General features: G+C 41.7%; 1 protein-coding gene across 2 annotated transcripts in view; it reads right to left on the bottom strand.

Annotated features, from left to right (window-relative positions):
* LOC140740668 (plasmanylethanolamine desaturase 1) overlaps positions 1 to 20,454 on the bottom strand; it is a 153,877-nt gene that overhangs the window by 56,400 nt on the left and 77,023 nt on the right. For both annotated transcript variants that reach the window (XM_073070060.1, XM_073070061.1), the window contains exon 3: positions 12,654 to 12,745. In XM_073070060.1, coding sequence (XP_072926161.1) covers positions 12,654 to 12,745 — 92 coding nt within the window. The remainder of the gene's footprint in view (positions 1 to 12,653; positions 12,746 to 20,454) is intronic.

Raw genomic sequence — 20,454 nt, 5'->3', positions numbered from 1 at the left:
CGAATGCTGAAAGGCCTTGATAGAGTGGATGTAAAGAGGATGTTTCCTATAGTGGATGAGTCTAAGACCAGAAGACACAGCCTCAGAATAGAGAGGAACCCTTTTAGAAGCGAGATAAGGAGGAATTTCTTTAACCAGAGAGTGGTGAATCTATGGAATTCATTGCCACAGGCAGCTGTGGAGGTCAAGTCTTTCTGTATATTTAAGACAGAGGTTGATAGATTCTTCATTGGTTAGGGCCTGAAGAGATACGGGGAGAAGGCAGAAGATTGGGGCTGAGAGGATAATTGGATCCGCAATGATGAAATGGTAGAGCAGGCTCGATGGGCCAAATGGCTTAATTCTGCTCCTATATCTTATATTCTTATGGTTTGAAACTCCATTGAACGATCCAGCGCTGTGCTGTGTCTGGAGAGCTGTCTTGTGGAAATCAGAGATGGGGTGGGCCGAAAAGGTCCAAGAAGACAAGCCGACTCAGGGAAAAGACAAGAATGGTTCCATTTCGAAGCAGCAAGAAAGATTGAAGCATCGAGGTGAATGTGGAGGGGTCAGCAATGGCTCAGTGCGAGATGGTTGGCAGCCAGATCGACACATTCAGCCCTGGATCAGCGGAACTAGGACCTGGGTGGACAGCGTCAGGGCCCAGATCAGCAGTCACCCTTTACAGAAGGACTGAGTTCACGCGGCTGTTCTCCACATATTTAGTGAAAAGACATTTCCCATATTCTGAGATTTATGTGATTATTGGACTGTGCTTTATTCCGGTTTCCTTCATTTTTCTGGTGTTTTCTTCCTTGTGGTCAATTGACGGGTGGGTGATTTGTTAACTTTTTGTGTGTAAGGGTGGGGTTGGGGACTTGGTGCTGCTGCCGCTGTTTTTCTGCAAGTGAGGGGGGTTGGGATTGTTACGTGTAGAGGATCGTTGATCGTTTTTGTAGCTGTTTTTGCTATGAGCAGGGAGAGATTTTGGGGCCCATGAGTTTTGTTTCTTTACTTTTTCATGCTGGTTGGGGGATTTTGTTGTCTTTTCTTCCATCAATACCCATGGTCTTTGTCTATTTAGTGGCTATCTGGACCAGACAATATCAAAGTTGTATCATACATGCACACCAACAATACAAAATGAATATTATGAACTTTTGAACCTTAAACACAGGACCACATGTGAAATAGAAAAACAGTATTCATGAGGCAGAACCAAGTGATCCCACAACAAATATTATTTTATTTAGAGATACAAGACGGAGCAGGTCCTTGCACCTCAACGAGCCGCACCAGGCAGCAGCTCACTAATTTAACCCTAGCCTAATCATGGGACAATTTACAATGACCAATTAACCTACTAACTCACACGTCTTTGGGATGTGGAAGGAAAGCAGAACACCCAGCGGAAACCCATGTGGCCAAAGGAAGAACGTACAAACTCCTTACAGACGACGACAGAATTGAACTCCGAATTCTGAAACGCCCTGAACTTTAATAGCTTTGCGCTAACTGCTACGCTACCATGGTGCACCATTTCAAGGCTCTGCAATCTTAACACATCTTGTTGCATATGGTTTTGGTCAGATAAGCAAGTGAACAGCGGAATCCCCTCCCTCAATAATGCTGGAGCTCAACCATTGCCATAGACAAGATGAATAAAATTTTAACCCCTTTATCCAAAAGTAGGTGGTCCATCTAGGCTTCCTCCTAAGATCTCCAGAATTTGTCTTCTGCCAATTCACATAACATGATATCAAGAAGCAACCTCGAGCAGTGAGTACAACAAAGACTGTAGGACAGGCAGCATTCCAGCTGTAGTACCAAAGAGCTGAGTGCCAAAAGCAGCTGCATGGCTAACGCTGTTCCAATATTGGCATAATGTACTAAATCGCCCAGAAACATCCTATCCACTAAAAGCAGAACAAAAATAAGCTGATTAGGTCATACCTAGCCAGTCTATTTTCAACTATTAGTAAATTGATACAAGTATCTTTGACAATGCTATCCAATTTCATTACCTAACCAAAAACCCACTTACCAAAGACTAGTTTTAGAGTCTCGCCAGGACCATTCTCCTCCAGTCCTCAGCATAACACGGCCAAAGAGTTGAATTCAAGAGATGAGGTGAGAGTGACTGCCCAAGAAATCAAGGCAGTTTGTGAATAGGCAATCAAAAAGGCACTTGGAGGAAAATACTCCGGTGACCGGAGTTGTAACTCACACAAAGGAAAATGACTCCAATGATTAGCGGCCAGCCATCCAGCACAGGAGTTCCTCAGGGCAGTGACCCAAAGCCCAACCATCTTCAGGCATTTCATCAATGACTTTCCAGCTTAATGTTCAAAATGGAGGTGCTTTCTCAGCTTGTACAGTTTCTATCTGTAACCCGTTAATAAATGAAACAGCCCAGACCTGTATGCACCAACATCTAAACATAGGTAACAAGTAACACTCATACAACACAAGTACCAGGCATTGATCATTCTATGAAGAGACAGCCTACCATTGACGTTTGATGGCCTTATCATTACACAGTCCCCTAGAGACCAGCATTAACTAGAAACTCAAATTGACTGGCCACATAAAACACTATGCCTATTTAAAACATGTTATTGCCTAGGTACCCTGCTTCTGGACCGAGGCTTTTCCAGGTTCTGCGAAGCACATCCACATCATGCTGGAATACCCTCTATGTGTCTGGTTGAGCACAGGGCCGAATGAACTCAGGAATCCTAAGGCATTCAGGGCAAAGCAGCACAAACAACGAATGGCGGCAGTGTGTGCTGCTTCAATAGGATTTTCTCTGAGTTGCTTACTCTACACCAACAGCCGCTCTCTACCTATTAACTTCTACTGCCATGAGATCTGAGACCAGCTAGCCTGTACGAGCATCATCACCTGCAGTTCTCCCTCCAAGTTAGCACACTAGCTATCCCGACTTGTAAATACGTGACCATTCATCTGTCATCTCTGGGTCTTGATCTTGCAACTTGCTACGGCCGTATCTTCACCTGGGATTGACCACAGCAGTTCAATGTGGTTGCTAACCATCACAATCTCAAGAGCGTTTAGATAGAGGGAATAAATGCTGGCTTTGCCAGTGATGTCCATGTCTCGAAAAATTAAGTTAAAAAGATCTCTTCACTTTATGTGTGGTTTTATTATTTTGTATCTTTGCTCACTGAAATCCCACCCTGGGGAATAATATAGAATTAGGAGATCATCAAAAGACTGTGGCCTCAATAAGAAATGTGTGTTATTGGTTATAACCATCTTTAAAACAGTTAAGGGAGTTATCAGTGCAACAGAGTCAGGCTAATTTAAGTTCTGGCCATGCTACACAATTGGCTCAGGCCATTGTTCTCTAACATCTAATCATTCTCATCAGCATTAATTGGCAATGAACTGAATTGTTTGCCCCCTTTTACCAACAGAGCAGAACAAATTCACGTATTTACCAGATATTATTGCTTCACAAGGGGTGGACTCATTATTAAGCAGCTAAAGTTAGTTTTGAAAAAGTTTAATTTTAACAAGCAATCTATCTGAGGACCTTATGTTGACAGTTTCTATTTCAAGTAGAATTAACTGGAACACTTATTTATTCACTCTCATGAATTAATGATGAATCTGTGTACAGTTATCATTAAATCACTTAAATGCTGAACTGGAGGCAGATCCAAGTTGCACTTTTGTTAGTGATTGGAAAGCGGAAGAGGAGGTGGTGAATTAAATATGACAATACATCTTTTATCAACATGAATGAACTGTTTACATTTAACTTTCCTGACAGAAAAACACACCTACTACATGTCACAGTCCTGTGCTGCAGTTTACAGCTTCACACTTATTTTGTGGTTTAAATATCTCCCAATTCTGCCATGGGATAAAGATATGAAGCTGGCCTAGAAAGTCTTCAAAGCCCAAAGTGATGCTAACACAGCAAAGAGTGGAAGCATATGCCAGCTTAACATGAGCTCCCCAGCTGCACTTATCCATCAGACCTTGTCCAAGCAAGGCATTGCACAGGTTAGAAGGTGCCCACACATATGTTGCTGAGCTGACAGAGGAAACCAAGTGGGTTGTGCACTCTCGGGCAATGGAGAGTTGAGTGATCCAGAAAGGATTAACATTGGGAGCAGGCTGAACGCAAGTGACGAAGGAGATTCTGAGATCCGACATATGATCAGGAGGGGTGGGAACAGCCAGACATGTAATGAATACATGGAATTAGGGTGCAGAGTTACTCCAGGATAGGATAAGTTAGATCATTACGTAGATGCTGGCTTCCAAAAGAGCAATTCCATTAGTTCCATCTCCTCTACCTTTATTTTCTTGTACTCTGCAACTTCCTCTCTCTCTCTCACATGCTCATCAATGGCCCTTTGATTCTTTCAGCCACTAACATGCATATTTAAATCATTTAGAACTATTTAACCCACCAGCAGAGAAGGCTGAGGGAAGAAACCCATGTACTAACAAACAGAACATGCAAGCTCTGCTCAGGGGGCATCCAAGGCTGGTATCGAACCTGGGTTCTCGAAACAGTGTAGCAGCAGGACCAACTGCTCAATACGTAATTGGAAGCCCTAACAACATTGGCCGTGGGAAGAAAGAGTGGATCCAACACCAAACAAGATAATTATCTCCCCTCGAACTGCAGCAGACCTGACCTCTACAATGAAATGTGTGCAAGAGACATGAAGACACATGCTGCGTTCCATTTAGTAGCTCAGCATCCTCCATGACGTGTGCACTATATCAACAGAAGATCCTGAAGAAATCTTTTAAGTTCTCAAGGATCCTTTCACATTTATTCCTTTGAATGGCAAATAATAAACCTACATTGAAAAACAATGAACCTCTCTGTTTTTATATGGCAGGTACACCAGTGTACACCTGCACTAATCAGGATTGGAAATGAATGTACTACATTACAAAATCTTACAAGAAACAATCTAGGCTCCACTGCCACTTTTTTTTTGGGTTAGGAAGTTCAACAAAACGTTCCTCAGTTCTATAAGCATGAGGGCTTGTCGGTACCTTCTGAAACGATTGTGAAAATACTCAGCAGGAATTTGAGATCAGGATGGACATCAATGAGAAGAACAACTGATAAAAGGAGAAGGAGGAGAAAACAAACTGGATGAGCGCAAATCTCGTGGTACTACAATATTTAAAAAAATTCAAGTAACCTTCTCTCTCACCTTCCTCCCTCAAAATAGAACATATATCTCCTGCAACAATTCTATTTTAATGAACGTATTTACTTTTTAAATGTCACAATGACAAAGAGGTGGTGTTCTCCAAGGAAGTTCTCAGCCAGCCCCTTAAGAAAATATGGAATATAAAAAGTGATCCATCACTACACAAAGGGCAAACTAAAAGCAGAAGCATATTGGAGCTACATGCACGAGTAAAAGTAAATATAATGCAAGACAAAGCGAAAACAAGAATGTCAGAAGAAGTGACTGATAATGGGGTCATAACAGAACACTAGCTTACCCTGTGTTAGTCCATTCAGAACTATATCATGTTTTCAGTATGTAAAATAGGAAGATATTCCACAAGCCAGTTTCTTTGGGCCAAGGAAGCACTCAGTTATGTCTAGAGTCACATGACTAATGTCCCCGTGTTTATGCCAAAGGCTGCCTCGAGTCTGAAGAAGCATTAATCTGCCCGATAAACAAGTCCAGCATTAAATCTTGAAAGTTATTATCCCAAATCCCAATGCCAATGCAGGCAATAACTGCAGCATTTAGATAATTGAAAAAGTTATGAAACAATAAAAGGGCAAAAAGCCTTCCCCAGCATCTTCCCAGGCCCATATATCATGTACAATTTGTCTTGCTATGGGATCTATGTAAACCACCAAATCTCTTAGGGGAGATGGCTTAACACAGATAGAGGAAAATAAGGCTCTTAAATACGTCCCAATCCTCAAAAGCTATAGAATGAAACAGCAATGTATTTATTCAATAATACTCCTCAACTATCCAAATTTAACCAACAGGATTTCACAAAAGAATCACTAATTTTGATTATTGTCCTTCCAATCTTAAAACCTTCAATATAATTTTAAGCATAGATTAAAACCGCACTTTTAATGATTATCAACGACATCAGCTGTTTACTTTGAATCCACTTGACATGTTCATGAAAATGGCATTAGAAAATATTCTCATCTATAGTCTGAGACTGCCTATTTTCTTATTATGAGAGATAGGTTGATTATATTTACTGTGTGTTGAAGACTTTCTATTGACCAATTCTCTGAATAAGCAAATGCAGTTATATTAGTTCCAACTTTGCACCTCTTCACTACATTTACATCAATCTCCTTTTGAAGACAGATGCCTATAATCTAATCAATATACTAACTGTCATTATCATTAGCAATGGGAAGGGATAAAGTTGTCCATTTTGATAACAGTTCTCAAAACACACTGCAGTGCATTCATGATAACTATTTTTCACTCTTCTTATGTATTTTCTTGAGATTAAGGGAGATTTGTTTCCCCCATAGTTCAGTCAGTTAGGAAGTAGTTGATGAGGTCAATGTGGGGTCCACACACAAGCAGCAGTATTTGCTGCATAGGTAGCTGAGAAGTTTGGAAAGTGGTGTATTCCTTCTGCCAGTTTTGCTTGGCTTCTATGTGCTCCCAAACTGCTTCATGAGATGCAGTGCAATGTTGAATGCTTCTTCATTTTGAGTGGCCTTGAGCAGGAATCCTAAGGACCTGATAGGGTGCAATACTTTGTAAAGGCTTCTCTGTCTATCTGACAATCTTTTGTCATAACAGAGATCAGAGTAGAGTGAACGCGAGGAAATCTGCAGATGCTGGAAATTCAAACAACACACACAAAATACTGGTGGAACACAGCAGGCCAGGCAGCATCTATAGGGAGAAGCGCTGTCGACATTTCGGGCCAAGACCCTTCGTCAGGACTCAGAGTAGAGTGCTTGTTTTAGAGTGTCTTACAGGCTCTGATGTCAGGAAGGCAAACAATATGCCCAATCCATCAATACATCATTCACAATGCAGGTTCCTTTTCAACTTAAAACCAGTGGCGATACTGTCCCAAAACTATAACTAACACTTATCTGTATTTGCAATCCAACTATTTAAAATATGGACTTAATATGTTAGGATCTAATGACTCCAAGCAAAGCTAGTGTACCCTTGTTCTTATAAGGCAAGTAATGAGCATACTAAATCCTCAAAGTGTTAACCTATAGTACTGCACTAATTTTTCCAGATGGGCTCTGTACAGTCAAGCGGTTGATATATGAAGAAAGCACCTGCAAAAATCCTCAAGCTAACACAAGCCATTTACTTTAAAACATGTACCTAGAGTTGCAACACCTTGCTCCAAATCTGTGCTTTTATTCTCCTGAAGATCAGCAATTCATCTGCAAAGTTGAAAACTAACTTACCAAAATTCGTCCAGTCCCTCTCCAAAATATGGCAATTTATCAACTTACTTTGGTTAAACTCTCTTAATTGAACTAATTTGTGCAACAAGCTGAAAAAGGCAAGAACAACATAGGCCAGTTAATATTACTCTCACCTCACTTCTTTAGCCATGTTCAGCATGGCATTATTCACAAAATACAAGTCAGACAATGAGTCTGGTTGACTCTCCTGCCCAGAAGAATGAGATCCAATAAGGTAGGTAAGAGATAAATGACATTTGCAATGTTTTCTACTGGGTGCAACACAACTTCAGAAGTTTGACCAGATATTTCTGAATATGATTCACCTATGTGCCAATTAGATAATCAGCGTATTCCAATCATGTAATTTGGCCTGTTTCCTTGCTTTAGAAACTAAATCATGTTGACCCAAGAGTGACATTAAATCAACATTCCTGGTCAACTCCAAAAAAAACATGTTTTATTGATGGTACATATGATGGAATGTTTACATAAATAAGGTCTCTCTTCTGACCACTGTAACAATGGTCAGATTCACACAAAATTAGGGCCTCCACTGCCACCAACAGCCTGAATCTGGTTCACCTCAGAGGTCCCAACTTTTGATGATCGCCCACACCTTATTCCCCATCACAAAATCAGCCCCAATCATAAACTTTCTCACACCACGTCTCTGAAACATCCATCCCCTTCTTGATCCCAGCCAACCATCTCCTCATCTGCCCCCTCCCCTCCATGACTCACAGCTCCTAAGGCCTTAATCAGTCTAATATCCCTCACCCCACCAGCAAACCACAGTTGCCATGAAACTCCAACCTCATTCACCTTTGGGATCTCCAATCATCCAAATGCAACTCTGTCCCACCCTCAACATTGCTGCTTAGACTGATGGTGCCCCCTTAGCCCCCAAGTAAGGGTCATTTGCCTTTGGCCTTCGGCATGAATATTACTTGCCACATCAGCCCATGCCTTAAGAGTGCCTTGTTGCTTCATTTGCTAAGTAGTTGTAAATGGAATTGAATATTAAACGAGCAACAGCAAACATCAATTCCTCTGATGAAGCAAATGAAGATAGCTGATCCTCAGAGAATACTCTAAGTCACTCCTGCAGTGAGTTCAAGTTCATGTTAATTGCCTTGGACATATATACCTATTAGCAGCAGCAGTGCAATAGACTATAAAAATGACAAACACAAATTTAAATTAATATAACCTTGTAAGGCAAAATAAACAAAATAACTTAACAACAGTGCAAGTTAAAGGAAGTATAATTAGAGGCAGAACTGGCACTTCTCAGGTCAGTTCAAAAACTCGATGGAATGGGGGGTGGGGGGGAAGCTGTTATTGAACCTTGAAGGGTGAATCTTCAGGCTGCTATACCTCTTGCCTGATGGCCAGCAATGAGAAGAGGGCATGGCCCGGATGGTAATGGCCCTTTGTGACTGTTGCTGCTTTGCTGACACAACACCTCTTGTCGAGCTGCACTTGTGAGGAAACTGGCTGCCTCCACCATTCAATATAATCTCTTCCACTTCCTATGCACTGGAGCTCCCATACAAGAACGTGAGGCAACCAGTCAGCGTGCTATCCGGTGATACCTTGAAGCTGGAATGATTGGCCTCCAACAATCATAATCATCTTACTTTTTCTCCAGTCACTGGCTTGTTTTCCCTTCGATGCCCATGGACTTTAGTTTTGCCGAACACTTTTTCAACCACATCATTCAAATGCCCCTTGATGTCAAAGATTGCCACCTTGGCTTCTCCTCTAGAATTCAACTTTACCAAGGAAAATGTTCCATGATACTCAGTGATGTTAGGGCAGCTGTTATGTTCAAAGAGATAATTTTAAGGAGCTCAGTAAAGGCACAAAGAGAAAATGTAAAGACAACAAAAAAGTTGAGGTAGGAAACACCAAGAGTTCAGTGAATTAGCAACAGGAAACATAGTTCCATTGGTGGAACGATGAAATTTGGAGATGAAAGGTCAATACTGCAGAGTTGATGAATTTTCCTGATGGGTTTTATAGCTGGAGGAAATCACAAAGATTAGGAGGGGCAAGTCTGAGGAGGAAACTCAAAACAAGGGTGAGAAGTTAGAAATCTGCACACTACGTATCAAGGAGCTGCCGCAGATGAACATGACTTGGTGTGAGTTAGGACAATGATGGAAGTGTTTTGGGCGTTCTCGAGATTACTGAGAGTAGAATGGCAATGGTAGCCAGAAATCGAATGTTACCTGTACCTGTAACAAATGTACGGATGAGAGCTTTGACCACAGATGTTCTGGAGGTAGGAAGCAACAGTTTTAATGATGGGTGATATGCAATGTCATGCTTGCCAAAAAAGAAGTCCATATTTTTCCTAAGGAGAGAAGTCACGTAATGGAATTTGGGGCAGAAAAAGGCCTTCTAGTATTTAATGCAAAGAAATCTCTGCTCATCCAGTATAAATTTAGAGATTGTGACTGGGTCAGGACAACAAAAGGAATCAAGGTGTTTCATACAACAACTAGCTTTTTGTTAAATCAAAAGCTATTATTGGGTTAGTCATTTAGCATACCCAATGCTCACATGGCAATTAATGTTTGCAAATGAGCAAGTACAGTTTTAAGAGAAACTCCAGGGGTAAGTTTTCTCCTTTGTTCAACGTCCTTGTTGATTTCAATGAAATCAATGCAATGGATTAAAAAAAGAAATTGTCTACTGCTGGCTGAGAATTGTTAGTCAACACTTGGTGCTCACAGTGTTATTTGGGATGAAATGGAAGGAAAATCTCAGGACTAGCTTGTGTATCAGTTGTAGGATAACAGAGCTCACCATTGACCTTGAACAAAATTCGGCAGAGACCTGTCAACCTCCATGTAACTTTCCCAGTGGAGACATTAGAGATTTCAGATCATAGCATTACACGTAGGAGCAGAATTAGGCTATATGGCCCATCAAGTCTGGTCTGCCATTCCATCATGGCTGATTTATTATCCCTCTCAACCCCATTCTCCTGCCTTCTCCCCGTAACCTTTTCTTATCAAGCACCTATTAACCTCTGCTTTAAACATATCCAGGGGTCTGGCCTCCAAAGCCATCTGCGGCAGTGAAACCCACAAATTCACCACCCTCAGGATACCAGAGGAACTCAGCAGGTCAGGTAGCACCAATGAGTCCAGACGAGAGGTCTCAATTCAGAATGCCAACTATTTCCCGCCATAGGTGCTGATGCACCCGCTGAGTTCTTCCGGCATCCTATGTGTTGCTCCTCTTCTCCACTCCTGGCTGCTGTCTGATATCAGTTCAATACAAGCCTGACATCTAACAGCAGTCACACTAGCCGAGCAGCCTATCAACTTGGAAACTTCCCACAGATAACAAAATGGAAAGCAAAAGCATAAAGTTACTATATCCAATACTTTAAAAGCATTCAACATATATATTCAAACATACACTTAAAATTCATTGAAATATTTAAGATGGACCATTGTCCACATACGAGTTTATTTGTGAAAAAGAATTAGCAGGCAGTTTTAAAGCTGAATTACTAGCACCATGTTAAATTACACATGTGTATGAATCCCAAAGCTGTTGTCAGTGTCACAGTGAATTCTGATAGTTTAGCCCTCAGTCCAACCATAAAACGTTAACCACAGTCTGTGACCATGTAAGAGCTAGTTATTGTCTTTAAGTTTCGATTTATGGGTGCTTAAGATTGCTGCAGCAACAGAAACCAATGAGTAATCTGATGCAGCAGCTGTGCTATAGAAATAGGAAAAAAGTGTTCACCAAATAGGATCCCACAGCCAAAACATACACTCCACTGAGTGTTATTAGATTCAATTTCTCAGCAGTGAGGTGGGGTCCAGTTCAGCTCAAATCAAGGGCATTCCAGTCTGTAATGTACACCATGTCCTTTGAGTCAGACATTACACTGGGGACCATTCTGGAGTCCAGAAGAGAACAGATCAGACCCACGTTGAACTTTTAGTTCATTTTAGTCTTCATTCCTAACAACAAAAGATCTCCGACTTTGGGGACTCCAATTCTGGCTTTGCTATGTAAACACTTTTTTTTCTGAAAATTAATTAGCCCTTCAGCTGCATTGTAAACTTCTATTTCCCTCGACTGGGTGGGTAACATGATCACGCCCTTTACAAAAAACATGCTCTGCGCTGTCCTGCTGGGGAAGAGCGCCGAGTCCAAGCGGCTTTGCCCTCTGTCCCAGCTGCCACTTCTTGAAGGAAGCATTCCTTTTTTAAGCTATTTTCCTCTCTTTCCCTTCTGGGCCTCATCGTTGCACTGCATCCCTAGAAAATACAACGGGGGAGGGGCAAACAACGAGCTTCCAGGTCTCTGTCAACAACACTTTGAAATCAGCCCATTGGAGGCAGTTGAGAATGGTCCAGCATGACTCACTTTTTAATTTTCCCTCCCTATGGGGGCCTTTACTCAGTACTTCCCCTAATAGTACAATTGAGACAGGTACAGTTGACATGGTACAACTGAGATTAATTAGTGCCTGTTTACTACCCAATTAGATTATTGGATGAATAATAACTGTACACAAAGCATTTCAAAAGAGATCAAGTGGAGGTGCAGAGCAAGGGAAAAAAATCCACAACCCAATTCAAGATTAACATTGCAATTTTGGGGGGGAAATGTAATATGTCTTCAAACAAGAAAAATACACCATTGTTTTTGCAATAATCGTTTCTGTGCTGCTGCAATGTAGATCTGTGGGATGGGGTTTGAAAGATAACATTGCCGCTTTAAAAAGCTGCATCCTACCTTCACGACATTCTGGTAGTGTCGCTTTAGCAGCCCTCAGCTGTGTCCAGTTAAGCCACAAGCTGATTTCAATTAATCTGATTCAGACAAAATCTTTGGGTCATTTTAAATACTCATTCTAGAAGGATCCTTTCAAGTGCAGGACCTTACTCTACATTGTGCGATTCTCAAAGGATTCTGATGTTAGCACAGCTCACTAAGAGTCACCAGCACATTTGGTTCACATTACTTCATGCTCAATTTACAATGAAACCCTCTGAATTTGCATTCAAGTGTAAATATGGGATCAGAAACATTTGCAATGTGTTTGTGTGTAAGAAAAAGAGTAGCATTGTGAATGGGTCACAGAAACAATGCACTTATTTTTAGACACAATTTTTAATTGTGGCCCAGATGTCAGCATGCTCACAAGACAATGCACATATTAAATGCTATTCATCCAGTCGGCCCTCACCTTGCCAATGACAGGGATATCAACAGAACCCCAGGTGTCTGCTCCCCAGTGAACCAGGCCGGAGGCAAAATCTGCAGTAACAATCCCAGCAACTGGAAAATATGGAAAGGATTGGAAGATCCATAATGAGCTCACAGTCTGAAACTAAAAATGATCAGATAGATTTTTTTTAATCCAAAGTCATGCATCTACATTCAAATCTTTTAAAAATTATATATGGCTTTTAGATCTTATTTGTTTTCTTAATAGTACACCATAAAAACATAATTTTCCAAAATAAAAAGACTGGACAATGAAATCATATTTTTCACATCATTCTAAATCGTTTTACAAACCAGCAGGGATTTATGTTTTTCAAGTTAATGTGGTTAAGACGGGCAGACATTTTCAAGGCAAAGGTTTCATTTTTTCAAGATAAAGGTCATTTTGGTTAATTTAGTCACAGTTTGGTAAGGCACTGACATGGTTTATTGCTTCCCTTATAAATAAACACTGCCCTCTCCACACACACACAAACACACGCTAATTAGTAGTTTAATACATCATCCTTTTCTTCTTCTGTTTACAAATGCTGACTAATCTGCTGCATAATTGCAACATTTAGTGTTTTCCTTCCCTCATAACTTCCTGATCTCGGTAAATATTTTCAAGCTGGCAGTATATAGCCCCTGAAGAGCACAAAACTGCAGAACGACAAGAGTCAGTACTGAACGGTAGGTCTGGGATTGGAAATCCACTCAACCAATGTGATGAGGTAGCCAAGTGGCTAAGGAGATGGACCGCTAATCCACTGTACCCTGCACATGTAGGCTCGAATATTTAGATCAACTGAGGTGATGTCAGAATTTGAGGTTGCACGGTATCGTTGCAGTTAGCGAAATCCTATCACAGTGCCAGCGACACAGGTTCAATTCCACCTCTGTCTGTAAGGTACTTGTATGCTCTTCCTATGACCACATGGGTTTCCTCCAGGCGCTCCAGTTTCTTCCCACACTCCAAAGACATACGGGTTAGGAGATTAATTTGTCACATGGATGTAAATGGGCAGCACAGGCTCTTTGGGCTGGAAGGCCTCATTACCATGATTCACCTCTAAAAAAATTATTAGTGTAAAGAATATAAAAATATTCTTATGCACAATGGTGCCTATTTTTTCTCAAATGTAGTAACTGCAGCATGAGAGCAAGGCCTTTTACAAAGCCATTGACAAGGTCCCGCATGGGAGGTTGGTCAAGAACATTCAAAACGCTCGGCTTTTAGGACGAGGTAGTAAATTGGATTAGACATTGACTTTGCGGGAGAAGCCAGAGTCATAGTAGATGGTTGCCTCTCTGACAGGAGGCACATGGCAAGTGGTCATAAAGTCATAGAGAAGTACCACACAGGAACAGGCCCTTTGGCCCATCTAGTCCATTCCAAAAACATTTAAACTGCCAGCCCCCATTGACCTGATTAGGACCAGAGCCCTCCATACCCTGACTATCCATGTACTTATCCAAACTTCTCGTAAACGTTGAAATCAAACTCGCATGCACCACTTGTGTGGGCTGCTCATTCCACACTCTCACAACCCTCTGATTGAAGAAGTTTCTCATGTTCCCCTTAAACTTTTCTCTTTCCATCCTTAACCCATGACCTCTAGCTGCAGTCCCATCCAACCTCAGTGGAAAAAGCCTGCTTGCATTTACCCTACCTATACCCCTGATAATTTTGTATACTTCTATCCAAATCTGCTCTCAATCTTCTACATTCTGAAGAATACAATCCTAACCTATTCAATCTTTTCTTATAACTCAGGTCCTCCAGACCCAGCAATATCCTCGTAAACTTTCTCTGCACTCTTATAACCTTGTTTTCATCTTTCCTGTAGGTAGGTGACCAACCCGGGATGGTGCAATGCTTTGCACTTGTCTGCATTAAATTCCATCTCCATTTTTCCAGCTGATCCTCTACAAGCCTTCCACGGTGTTCACTACACCCCCAATCTTGGTGTCATCCGCAAATTTGCTGATCCAGTTTACCACATTGTCATCCAGATCATTGATATAGATGACAAAGACCAAAGGACCCAGCACAGATCCTTGCAGCACACCACTAGTCACAGGCCTCCAGTTAGAGAGACAACCCTCTACTACCACACTATCTTCTCCCACAAAGCCAATGTCTAATCCAATTTACTGCCTCATCCTGAATGCTGAGTGACTGAACCTTCTTGACCAGCCTCCCATGCGGGACCTTGTCAAGTACCTTACTAAAGTCCATGTAGCCAACACCCACTGCCTTGCCTTCATCCACTTTCCTGGTAACTTCCTCGAAAAACTCTTGTATGATTGGTTAGATATGACCTGCCATGCTGACTATCCTTAATCAGCCCATGATCATCCAAATACTTACACATCTGGTCCCATAAAATGCCGTCCAATTCCTTCCCTGTACCACAGGGATTGGGTGCTTTGTTATTTGTCATCTTTTTCAATGATCTGAATGATAATGTAGTAAACTGGATCAGCAAATTTGCAGATGACACCACAATTGGGGGCATAGTACACAGCAAGGATTAGCAAAGCTTGCATCAGCTCTGGATCATCTGGAAAATTGTGTTGAAATATGGCTGATGGAATTTAATGCAGAGTAGTGTGAGGTGTTACGCTATGGGAGGACAAACCAGGGTAGGGCTTACACAATAAATGGTACTGCACCGAGGAGTACCGTAGAACAGAGAAGTCTGAGAAACAAATTAATAATTCCATGAAAGGGGTGTCACAAGTAGACAGGGTTGTAAAAAGAGCTTTTGGCACATGAGCCTTTATAAATCAATATAGTGAGTGCGGTAGTTGGGATGTTATATTGAAGTTGTACAAGACATTGATGAGGCCTTATTTGGACTATTGTATGTAGTTCTGGTCATTTACCTATAAGAAAGATATTAATAAGATTGAATGAGTGAACAGAAAATTTACAAGAATATTGACATCAATTGAGGATATGAGTTATAGGGAAAGGTTGAATATGTTAGGACCTTATTCCCTAGGGCATAGGACAATGAGGGGAGATTTGATAAAACATTAGGAGGGGTATATTGAGGGTAAACGCAAGCAGACTTTTTCCATTGAAGTTGGGTGAGAGACCATGCGTTAATAATGATATAGAACTCATGGGTTAAAGGCGAAAGGTGACCTGTTTAAGGGGATCATGAAGGGTAATGAGCTGCCAGTGGAAGTGGTAGACATGATTTTTATTTCAATGTTTAAAGGAAATTTGGATAGGCACATAGATGGGAGGGACATGAAAGGCTCAGGTCAATGGGACTAGGCAGATTAAAAGTTCGTTATGGATGAGATGGCCCTAAGGACTCTTTTCTGTGCTGTGGCGTTATTTGATTTGATTTTTTTTTAAATCACAGAAATAGGCCATTCAGCCCAACATACCTGTTCTACCATTCTATACGATTCTGCAAGATTTTCTACTCAGCACCATGTTTCTGCACCAAGTCCAATTCCTGATACCTTTAACATCCCAACATCTATTTATCTATGATGTGAAAATACTCAGCAACTAACTCTCCATAGCCCTTTTGGATGGAGAATTCTAGATTCATTATCTTCTGGGTACAGAATTTTCATCCCATTCCTAAATGACCAGCTCCTTATTTTGAGATTGTGAAGCCCTGGTTCTGGATTCCTGAGCCACGGGAAATATCACCTCTGCATCCACCCTGCCAAGCCCTGTAAGAATTCTGCAGTTTCAAAGACCAATTACTTTTCATTAATATATGATTGAATACTGTGAATGCTTGATGTGTAAAGACCTGAGACATTCTTAAATGTGACCAGCAAATTGCAGGCTTTAGAGTCGATGTGTAAAAGTCTTCTACAGCCAGAACACAAGTCACTGAATAATGGCCACTCACGCAATGGTCCTTAATGGTCACTAAGCTCGACAGCATATTGGGGTCCAAAATTGCCAATCTGCCATCAGCACATAGTAGCCATGGAGGCTGGAGTGAAATGACCATGTTTAAGTCTCCTCCTCAGTAGGCAGAATTCACTCAACACCACAACTCAACACACGTTTACCATGAAAAGGAAAATGCAAAAGTATAAATCCATCACCTGTGTCAATGTGTGCTCCGTCACCTTGACAATGACATCAGTGTGCAAGCATACAGTTTAAGATCACCTTTCCAGCACACTCACCAATATTCACATTGCAGAGGGCCGAGGTGACACTGCAGATGCTGGAACCTAAAGCAGAAGACTTACGTGTGGCAGGAATAGAGGGTCAAGGCAGCACCTGCAAAGGCGAAGGACTGGCCGACATTTTTGGGCCATTACTCTCATCAGGACTGAGAATGTAGAGGGAAGATAACCATTATAAAGAGGTGAAAGGAAGGATGATAGGTGGTAGGTGAGCCAGGGTTGATGGCCAGATAGAGATAGAGATGAAGGAGAAGGATGGGCAAAATTAGAGACAGGTGGAAGAACATTAGGCACATGGAGTAGAAGGAGAAGGAGAAGATAGAGATAGAGGGTGATAAGTGGAACTAGAAAAGGGAAGGATGATGGGAAGATGGAATTGGACAGAGCAGGGAATAGAAAGGGTCGACAAAGGAAGAAGTCCAGCTGGATAGGTGCATGGGTAATGGGTAAAATAGAAAAGGGTGACAAACTTAGGTATGGGGGTAGAAATTTAAAAAAAGTTGCATCTGAGTGGTCTGATCGGAATGGTAAAAGAACACAGGGAGATGGGGTTGCCTAGAACTTGAAAATTCAGTATTGTGCACACCATTGGGCTGGAGACTCTTCAAGAGGATAATGGGGCATGCTTGGTCCTGGTCTGGCCCTAGAGAGGTCCAAGGACAGAAAGACAAGTGTGGGAAAGGAAAGGAGAGCAGGAGTGACATGCAAGCAGAAGGTCAAGTTAGCTGTTGCAGAAAAATGCAGCAATGGTCACCTAATCTATGCTCGTTTCTGCTGAAACAAAGGAGGCTTCATCGAGAACACTAAATATGACAGACAAGGAGGTGCGCAGGAATCTTTGCCTCACCTGAAAGGTCTGCTTTGGTGGTGAGGAAAATGGTGTAGGGACAAGTGTTGCATCTCTAATGGCTGCAGGGTAAAGTGCCAAGGGATGTGGACCAGGGAGTTGCTGAGAATGTGGTCCCTCCACCTATCGCCCACCAACTTCCGTCTCTAAACTTACCCCTTCCGCCTCCAATTGCCACAATCCCCCATTTCACTTGGTTCTGCCTCTCACTTACCAGCCCCTCTCTCTCACTTCTTTTTACTATCTCATCTCTACACTCTCAGTCCTGATGCAGTCTCTTAACCTGAAATGCTGACTACCCCTCTGCTTCCACAGGAATCACTTGACTCACTGAGCTCCTCCAACAGATTTTCTTTTTTGCTTCACATTGCAGGACTCCTGAATGTTAACCAAATCTGAACCACTTCACTATTTCTGATCTCTCAGCTCTACAGCTTCCTTTCAAACTGTAGATTTAAAAAAAATTAAGCCAAGCAATGTTACTGCATCTCAATCAACCTTCCACCAAAGAGGCCCCCTGCCCAACTTTTCACCCAATCTACTCAATTTCCCTAGTCTCATTGAAACCTCCCAAGATGCTTGCTATTGCCTGAAAACCCTTCTCATACTTCCGCACCCAAGGCCTTTCTATTGCTTACAATGTGTGGTACAACAGTCATAGGGAATATGATGGCCGCACAGAAACAGTTAATGAACATTCCGAACTGTTTCTACGTGGCCATCTCATCACCTATACTGTTGTACCACAATCGTAAGGAACAATTGTCGCTGTTTTTTTTGTGTGGGAGGGGCTTGGGGGTTAGGGGTTTGATGTTTTAGCTGCTGTGCTGGTGGGCGATCTGTAAGTTATTATGCGAGGGAGGGGTTTGGGGTTTACAAGTTTTGTTTCTTTTTCCTTTTCATGTAGGAAAGGGGAGTCAATGCGTTTGAAGGACTTCTCTGGATTTCTTTGCTATCTGGAGAAGTTGAGTCTCAGAGTTGTATTCTGCGTATATACCTTGATAATAAGATGAACCTTTGAGAGACCTTAGTTATGAGAAAGGTTTTCAGGCAATAGCAAGCATCTTGGGAGGTTTCAGTGAGACTAGGAAAATTGAGTGGGTTGGGGAAGGGGATACTCTGTGGCGGGAGGGTGATTGAGCAGTCATTTGGGACTTTTAATCTTTGAGGGTATGCAAGGGTCAGATAGGAGAACGTACTTGGCATGTGATCTGACAAAATGGCAATATTGGCCAGGTAAGGTCAATTCAAAAAGTGAGGAAAATGCTTGAGGTCCTGGCAGGCAAGAGGTCCACGTGAGCCACTGAACATGAGCCAGAGTGCATGTTGGAGCCGATTAGCTTTAATTACTGCGGAAACACACCTCAAGTAGCTTGCTGCTGTGAGAGTGGTCCACACAGAAACATCCTTTATCAAAGATGTCAGTATCACTATTCATGAAGGAGAACTCCACACATCTAGAGGAAGTCAGCAAAAAAAAATGCCCATGCGCAGAGGAGCCAATCATATTTAGTGATTAAAGTTTTAGATTATTTTCCTTTGAGCAGCAAGCAGAATATGATGCACTGTGAAAAATATATGCCTCAGCGTATAACTGGAGTGCTCTTTATTTTAAAAAACTTGCAACGTAGAAACATAGAAAACCTACAGCACAATACAGGCCCTTCAGCCCACAAAGTTATGCCAAACTTGTCCCTACCTTAGAAATTACTAGGCTTACCTATAGCCCTCTATTTTTCTAAGCTCCATGTACCTATCTAAAAGTCTCTTAAGAGACCCTATCGCATCCACCTCCACCACCGTTGCCGGCAGCCCATTCCACGCACTCACCACTCTCTGAATAAAAAACTTACCCCTGACATCTCCTCTGTACCTACTCCCCAGCACATTAAACCTGTGTCCTCTTGCGACAACCATTTCAGCCCTGGGAAAAAGCCTCTGACTATCCACACGATCAATACCTCTCATCATCTTGTACACCTCTATCAGGTCACCTCTCATCTTCCTTCACTCCAAGGAGAAAGGGCCGAATTCACTCAACCTATTCTCAAAAGGCATGCTCCCCAATCCAGGCAACATCCTTGTAAATCTCCTCTGCACTCTTTCTATTGTACTATTGTAAAGAAACACAAGAGATGTTAGAATTCCAGAGTAACACTCAAAAATGCTGGAGAAACTCAGCAGGTCAGGCAGTATCTATGGAAAGGAATAAACAGCCAACATTTCGAGCAGAGACCCTTCATTAAGAACACATTCAGAATCTTCTTTAAGACTACATTTTTGCCCACACAAGGAAAACCTGCCCACACTTTTGTGCAAATGTCCATGTAACCAGGTTTAATGCTAATTTCCTATGTAAACAGGTCCTGGTGACATTGTAATTATGCACATCGGGCACAAGGTGGAGCTATATTGCCACTGTAACTTGTTTCAAAGAGCATTCAGACACACTGTGAGGGGTGCCACAGGAGATCTATTAGCATTTCAAAATAATCAAGGGATAATTGACTATGGTCCTTCTGGCAAAGAAAGGAGGGAAGGAACCCATGATGTTATTGTTTACAACATAAAAGAAGCTCTAAGGAATGGAGACTTGGGTCAGACTCTCCAACTACAGTCCACTCAATTTATAAAACAAAGACAAAATAATTTTATTACAGAACTAATTGTAGATTATTTAGAGAAAGCCAATTTTTGTTGCGCTTATTTCGAAAATAGCTCATTATTTTAATGAGGAATTCTGAAATAAAAAAGC

Source organism: Hemitrygon akajei, chromosome 17, assembly GCF_048418815.1.
Source record: "Hemitrygon akajei chromosome 17, sHemAka1.3, whole genome shotgun sequence".
Lineage (NCBI taxonomy): Eukaryota > Metazoa > Chordata > Chondrichthyes > Myliobatiformes > Dasyatidae > Hemitrygon > Hemitrygon akajei.
This window is presented reverse-complemented; position numbering and strand designations above follow the sequence as displayed.